Consider the following 8,858-nt stretch of genomic DNA (forward strand, 5'->3'; position numbering starts at 1 on the left):
TGCAGTTTTTTGTATGATGTGTATATGACTGTGTGATATAGACAAACTAACTAACTTTGAAGATAGCTTTGGAGACAAATCATAACAAATGAATGCATAATGTATATTTGATAGAAATAAACAGCCAGATATTGTGTGACAAATGTGTTATTGGTTTGGAGACACAGGGTAAGGGGTGTTATACAATAAAAAGGGGATTTAATATGATATCTTGTACTTTATTCAATAAACTTAAAACTCAGGATTTTAAGAGGACGTGAAGACAGTTTGGGATTGCAGCATAAAAAGCATTGAATATGAACCATATTCATGTGTACATGTATTAATAATACATCATTGTCATTATTGTAATAATTTTTATCTATTATTCATAATAAATTATCATACCTGATTCTGTCCTTGTTGTTACTAATAAATATTGTTTTAACACAGAGAGTCATGTCATGTGACAGACTGATACATCATGTCATGTGACAGACTGATACATCATGTCATGTGACAGACTGATACATCATGTCATGTGACAGACAGACTGATACATCATGTCATGTGACTGACTGACTGGTACATCATGTCATGTGACAGACAGACTGATACATCATGTCATGTGACTGACAGACAGACTGATACATCATGTCATGTGACAGACAGACTGATACATCATGTCATGTGACAGACAGACTGATACATCATGTCATGTGACAGACAGACTGATACATCATGTCATGTGACAGACAGACTGATACATCATGTCATGTGACAGACAGACTGATACATCATGTCATGTGACAGACAGACTGATACATCATGTCATGTGACAGACAGACTGATACATCATGTCATGTGACAGACTGACTGATACATCATGTCATGTGACAGACTGACTGATACATCATGTCATGTGACAGACTGACTGATACATCATGTCATGTGACAGACTGACTGATACATCATGTCATGTGACAGACAGACTGATACATCATGTCATGTGACAGACAGACTGATACATCATGTCATGTGACAGACAGACTGATACATCATGTCATGTGACAGACTGACTGATACATCATGTCATGTGACAGACTGACTGATACATCATGTCATGTGACAGACTGACTGATACATCATGTCATGTGACAGACTGACTGATACATCATGTCATGTGACAGACAGACTGATACATCATGTCATGTGACTGACAGACTGATACATCATGTCATGTGACAGACAGACTGATACATCATGTCATGTGACAGACTGACAGACTGATACATCATATCATGTGACAGACAGACTGATACATCATGTCATGTGACAGACAGACTGATACATCATGTCATGTGACAGACAGACTGATACATCATGTCATGTGACAGACTGACTGATACATCATGTCATGTGACAGACAGACTGATACATCATGTCATGTGACAGACTGACAGACTGATACATCATATCATGTGACAGACAGACTGATACATCATGTCATGTGACAGACAGACTGATACATCATGTCATGTGACTGACAGACTGATACATCATGTCATGTGACTGACAGACTGATACATCATGTCATGTGACAGACAGACAGACTGATACATCATGTCATGTGACAGACAGACTGATACATCATGTCATGTGACTGACAGACTGATACATCATGTCATGTGACAGACAGACTGATACATCATGTCATGTGACTGACAGACTGATACATCATGTCATGTGACAGACAGACTGATACATCATGTCATGTGACTGACAGACTGATACATCATGTCATGTGACAGACTGACAGACTGATACATCATGTCATGTGACAGACAGACTGATACATCATGTCATGTGACTGACAGACTGATACATCATGTCATGTGACAGACAGACAGACTGATACATCATGTCATGTGACAGACAGACAGACTGATACATCATGTCATGTGACAGACTGACTGATACATCATGTCATGTGACAGACAGACTGATACATCATGTCATGTGACAGACAGACTGATACATCATATCATGTGACTGACAGACTGATACATTATGTCATGTGACAGACAGACAGACTGATACATCATATCATGTGACTGACAGACTGATACATCATGTCATGTGACAGACAGACTGATACATCATGTCATGTGACAAACAGACAGACTGATGCATCATGTCATGTGACAGACAGACTGATACATCATATCATGTGACAGACAGACTGATACATCATATCATGTGACTGACAGACTGATACATCATGTCATGTGACAGACAGACTGATACATCATATCATGTGATAGACTGACTGATACATCATAGGATGTGACAGACTGATACATCATATCATGTGACAGACAGACTGATACATCATATCATGTGACTGACAGCTTGATACATCATATCATGTGACAGACTGATACATTATGTCATGACTGACAGACTGATACATGGAGAGTATACTATTCACTGCAATGTTGTTAGCATGTCTTTGTAACATAATGTACAATACGTTGTTTTCCAATCTACCAATTCACCTATGTCATATGTATTTTAAATGTAGTTGATGTATTCACTTTCAAGTGGTATAGTTTGTATTAGAAGGGACCCATCTATTTGGGCCAGTCAGTATCAACTCTATATACTGATATGATGTATACTATAACTTGTCATGAAGTCAATTAAAGTCATCACTCGGTGACAGGTGGTTTATTATGTGTGTGTAAAAGGTTTGAAGTCAATGCTATACCCTACCCCCTACCCTCAACCCTGCCTTGACACCCATCCCACTCGTACCCTCAGCCCTGCCTTGACACCCATCCCACTCGTACCCTCAGCCCTGCCTTGACACCCATCCCATCCCGACCCTCAACCCTGCCTTAACACTCAGCCTCCATCCTCACCCCCCCACCCAGTTGTACTGACAACCTAGTCACAGCAATTACCATTGTTTATTTAGACAAAGGTTACTCTATACTTTAAATTTGAATTACATTTGAATTTGAATAATTGAGCTGTGTTGATTATAAAAATATAAATTATAAACTAAAATTCTTTGTCCAGTCTGTATTGTCATGCAAATATGATTTGTTTATTTCATTTCCTAACACAAATTCTTTGTCCAGTCTGTATTGTCATGCAAATATGATTTGTTTATTTCATTCCCTAACACAAATTCTTTGTCCAGTCTGTATTGTCATGCAAATATGATTTGTTTATTTCATTCCCTAACACAAATTCTTTGTCCAGTCTGTATTGTCATGCAAATATGATTTGTTTATTTCATTTCCTAACACAAATTCTTTGTCCAGTCTGTATTGTCATGCAAATATGATTTGTTTATTTCATTTCATATAGGATGACTAATACATGTGACATATACAATAAAAACTATGTCACTTTGTCAGATGATATGGAGCGTGCAACATAGCCCTGTCACATAGTCCCAAACCTGAATGGATCTCTGTAGCATTTTGTGTGTTTGTTTGTATTTGTCTGCATAACAGAAAATCACTGGGACCAACTCCCAACACACAAATTAAAATAAAAAACAAACAAAAAAAACATTGCTACATTTCATTTTCTAACTTGACAAAAAATTGTGCAATGTTTCTACATTTTCTTTGTGACAGTGTATGATTCTACACTGAATGAGTTGGCATCGATCCAATGAGATATTTCCATCAAAGAAAAAAGCAATGCTGAGTGAGATTTACATCAAAACAGATTATTGTCTGTTTTGGCTGACATGGCAGTCATTGTATATGTTTCAGAACTCAACTCATGGTCATATCATAATGATTTGAAAGTACATTTTTATTCATTCTAAAAGCTCTCCATAATGATAAGTGAAAGCTGATGACATAAATGATAAAAGAATATTTTTGAAAGATAATGTCACATGTCTAGACCTGTTTTGTCTTTGATACACTATTTACTCAAAGCCATACACTATTAGTGTCTATTGTTTCTGATTTCATTGTTGATAGCTTTGTTTGTTTATCTCTCAGACCATAAAACTGACTTTGTCAGCTATTAAAACAGACTCATTATGCAAATAATCCATTGTCATTGTTATTTTTGTTTGTTTATCTTCAGGGATTTGTCAGCTGCTAAACAGAGTCGTCCTGTTGATGATGTGGATGATGATGAAAGCTATACTGATGAAACTGTGGAAGAAGTTAGCAATTCTGTCCATGCTAGTCATGGTGGAGGACGTAGGAAAGATGAGGTGGTGACAGAAATCCATTGTTTAGAGAATACATTGTCAAAACGTAGAGCTGAACTCAGGGAAGCTGATAGGTTGCTGTATGAATGTAAATCAGATTTAAATGAGGCAAGAGAGAAGGTAATGATCACACACTGGGACATGCACACATATTCAAAATTTGTTTCCTCCAATCACATTTCTTGTTTTGTAGGCTCTTATGTCTATTTGTCAATCCAGTTTAGTATTATTTATTTATTTATTATTACTTGAGATAGTATTATCAACACTACTTGAGTATAAAAACTCTTTGGGGAAAGCCTTGGAAACTGAATGGACTTTGAATACAATATAAGTGTCTGACCCTTGCTGCCTGATACAATCATACTTTCTGGTACAATATAAGTGTCTGACCCTTGCTGCCTGATACAATCATACTTTCTGGTACAATATAAGTGTCTGACCCTTGCTGCCTGATACAATCATATATTCTGGTACAATATAAGTGTCTGACCCTTGCTGCCTGATACAATCATATATTCTGGTACAATATAAGTGTCTGACCCTTGCTGCCTGATACAATCATATATTCTGGTACAATATAAGTGTATGACCCTTGCTGCCTGATACAATCATACTTTCTGGTACAATATAAGTGTATGACCCTTGCTGCCTGATACAATCATACTTTCTGGTGCAATATAAGTGTATGACCCTTGCTGCCTGATACAATCATACATTCTGGTAGAATATAAGTGTCTGAGATTTGCTGCCTGATACAATCATACTTTCTGGCACAATATAAGTGTCTGACCCTTGCTGCCTGATACAATCATACATTCTGGTAGAATATAAGTGTCTGAGATTTGCTGCCTGATACAATCATACTTTCTGGCACAATATAAGTGTCTGACCCTTGCTGCCTGATACAATCATACATTCTGGTAGAATATAAGTGTCTGAGATTTGCTGCCTGATACAATCATACATTCTGGTACAATATAAGTGTCTGACCCTTGCTGCCTGATACAATCATACATTCTGGTAGAATATAAGTGTCTGAGATTTGCTGCCTGATACAATCATACTTTCTGGTAGAATATAAGTGTCTGACCCTTGCCGCCTGATACAATCATACATTCTGGTAGAATATAAGTGTCTGAGATTTGCTGCCTGATACAATCATATATTCTGGTACAATATAAGTGTCTGAGATTTGCTGCCTGATACAATCATATATTCTGGCACAATAGATCCAATAGCTATGACATGTTTTATGTGTGAGTGTTTTCATTATGTGTCAACTTTTACTACTACAAATTATTTTTCAGGCAAGAGAGACCATCTCAAGGTATGATGATGCTGTTGGAAAATTAACCATCACTCAACAAGATGCTGAGGAGATTGAGAAACGAGCTCAGGATACAGCGGAGCACCTTGTCAGAGCAGAAGAAGAACTTGGTAATTTGAAGGCAGAAGCCAAAGAGTTAGAACAACTGAAACTAAAGAGAGAAGATGAGATCAGAGAGATTAATAGGATTTTAATGACTAGAGATGCTGATCAGAGGAGTCACCACACTTCAGCTGGGTAGGTCAAGTTTACATAAATTATTGTATGCATGGTATTACCAGCTAAGGGAAAGACACTAATGTTCTAGAGTAGGACAATAGTATGGTCACATGATGGGGAAAGCCTTTGTACTGTTGTGTTGGCAAAGAATACTTATCAACTATGCAATAATTGTTACGTATTTGATATACTGTCCACATACTCAATAATACGTATAAAGTTTTCAAATCATTCTCTATTGTACAATCAAGTGTTAAAGTAATTGTTTCCAACAATAAATTGAAGCCAACTTATATGCAATGAAGATAATTCACAAGACAGTCTCATTTGATGAATAGTATTGTTAAAGTATATGTATCTGACTAATGTTCTTTACATTAGTTGTAGTCATTCACATCCGTACATACATACATACATACATACATACATACATACATACATACATACATACATACATACATACATACATATATACATACATCCATATATACATACATACATACATATATACATACATACATACATACATACATACATACAAAGGTACGTACGTACATACATACATACATCCATATATACGTACGTACGTACGTACGTACGTACGTACATACATACATACATACATACATACATACATACATACATACATACATACATACATACATATAGTCTTAACTATAATACTTCCCATGTTTGTTGTGTTATTTTATGTTGTAATTATTGTCTACACAATGCTTTATTCTTTGTTTACCATTATTTTCTCCTGTCGTGGCAATGGTAACATTGTGAAAGTGGTTGGCGTCTCAGGTAGTTTGTACTGTAACACTATCACACCCCTCATCATGCAAAAATGATCCTTATAGGTGGCTTTCCACTTCATTATGTTGAAAGTTACACAGAATGTAGTAACATACCATCGTCACAAACCACGAAATAACAGCTCTGGTTTGCAAGAATGTAGCATACAAAAACTGCAATAAATCTGTATCCAGCGTTTAAGATCATTTTTGTGTGTTAAAATAATCTACAGGTCTGTACTGGCATAGAATGATAGAGGGTTGATATAGTCAAAATAAACAAGATAAAAATTGAGATTAAGAATTAAAACTTTAAAATTTAGTACTTTAATGTATTGTTATTATTGAAGATTCAAAATGTTTTTGTACAGATATACTGTTGTTATAATTTAAATGCAACTAATTCTTGTTAAAAACCAGTAAACATTGAAATCACAGTATAGTGAATTATTCACCATCAGTCTACTGTAGGATTATAATGTACAGTCTCATGTAGTAACAGTCAGAACTGTATAAAATGTTAAAAGAGATTACTGTTGTAATCATAATAACGTGTTGGTCTATAACTCCTACCGTAGGCTATCAAATAAAAAGAAACCAAATAGTGATTAATATTTGCTAGTGTAACCCCTACCATCCATTTCTAGTCCTATTTCTCTTTGTTATATTGTTTTTTGTAATTTGTATACTAAATCAAACTAGAAATTACAGTTGTGAATGTCATTTTGATCTGTTACCCCCTACCACCAAATCAAGTAGAATATGTTATGATAGGAAATAATAGTAACATACCAAATATAGAAAGAATCAGGGTATAACAGCTTGAGTATACAACAGTTTGCCAGTGCAGCCCTACATATCATTCTAATATTGTTGCTTTGTTTGCTTGTGTGTATGTTGTGTCTGTTGTTTCACTCTGTTTATCCACTTTCCTCCATCATTATAAGCTACTTCTTGTCATTGTCATTGTCAATGTCTATACAATACCACCGTATTGTATTTAAATAATGCTGAGATTTGAGAGGGTTCTGCGTGTCAAATGTTTGGTATTACTACGCTACCAAGTTCCTTCATTTACATTGGTTGTTGGGAACTGTGTCTTCTACTAAGATGTATGATATTGAGCTGAGTCCATTACTGTATACATATAATGAATTGAACTTTTCATGTGACATAAAAGCTGAACTGCTATAACAGAGTGCATGTGAGGATGTACCAGACTAATCAAGGTCTTACTACAATTTTTACTGCCATGCAAAACATGTTTGTTTTGGGTTGTTATTTTCTGTCTATCTCCACTGGTGTTCATTACTGCATTCAATGTTGTAGCACTCATACTTTACTTGGTGGGGGTTTGATTGGTAAACTCTGGTGCAGTGGTATGGTTGACCAGTGTGCATGCGGTTAATACTGTCTAATAATAAAGGTGTACTTCATATTACTATATATACCTATAACATTTGTATTACAGGCTGGAGAGGCTACAAACCGACCTAGCCATGGGTGAAGATAGAGATTCAAGACAAAAGGTAACAATTGAAAACAATAAACTCTTGTTGTACAGAACTTTGTCAGAGCTTTGTAGAGTTGTATGGTGCAGGTTGGTGGTTTGTGCTGCAAAAAGATTTTATTTCCCTCCTTAAAGCTTCCTTTCACATCATTAAAGCTTCCATTCCCATCATTAAAACGTCCATTCCCATCATTAAAGCTTCCATTCCCATCATTAAAGCTTCCTTTCACATCATTAAAGCATCCATTCCCATCATTAAAGCTTCCATTCCCATCATTAAAGCTTCCTTTCACATCATTAAAGCTTCCATTCCCATCATTAAAACGTCCATTCCCATCATTAAAGCTTCCATTCCCATCATTAAAACGTCCATTCCCATCATTAAAGCTTCCATTCCCATCATTAAAGCTTCCTTTCACATCATTAAAGCATCCATTCCCATCATTAAAGCTTCCATTTCCATCATTAAAGCATCCATTCCCATCATTAAAGCTTCCATTCCCATCATTAAAACGTCCATTCCCATCATTAAAGCGTCCATTCCCATCATTAAAGCTTCCATTCCCATCATTAAAGCATCCATTCCCATCATTAAAGCATCCATTCCCATCATTAAAGCATCCATTCCCATCATTAAAGCTTCCATTCCCATCATTAAAGCATCCATTCCCATCATTAAAACGTCCATTCACATCATTAAAACGTCCATTCACATCATTAAAGCATCCATTCCCATCATTAAAGCTTCCATTCCCATCATTAAAGCATCCATTC

General features: G+C 35.9%; 1 protein-coding gene across 3 annotated transcripts in view; it reads left to right on the plus strand.

Moving 5' to 3' along the window:
- LOC144440901 (centriolin-like) overlaps positions 1–8,858 on the plus strand; it is an 84,052-nt gene that overhangs the window by 47,587 nt on the left and 27,607 nt on the right. For all 3 annotated transcript variants that reach the window (XM_078130347.1, XM_078130348.1, XM_078130349.1), the window contains exons 26-28: positions 4,099–4,348; positions 5,539–5,795; positions 8,046–8,103. In XM_078130347.1, the coding sequence (XP_077986473.1) occupies positions 4,099–4,348; positions 5,539–5,795; positions 8,046–8,103 (565 nt within the window). The remainder of the gene's footprint in view (positions 1–4,098; positions 4,349–5,538; positions 5,796–8,045; positions 8,104–8,858) is intronic.

The sequence above is a fragment of the Glandiceps talaboti genome, chromosome 10, assembly GCF_964340395.1.
Source record: "Glandiceps talaboti chromosome 10, keGlaTala1.1, whole genome shotgun sequence".
Taxonomy (NCBI): Eukaryota; Metazoa; Hemichordata; class Enteropneusta; family Spengelidae; genus Glandiceps; species Glandiceps talaboti.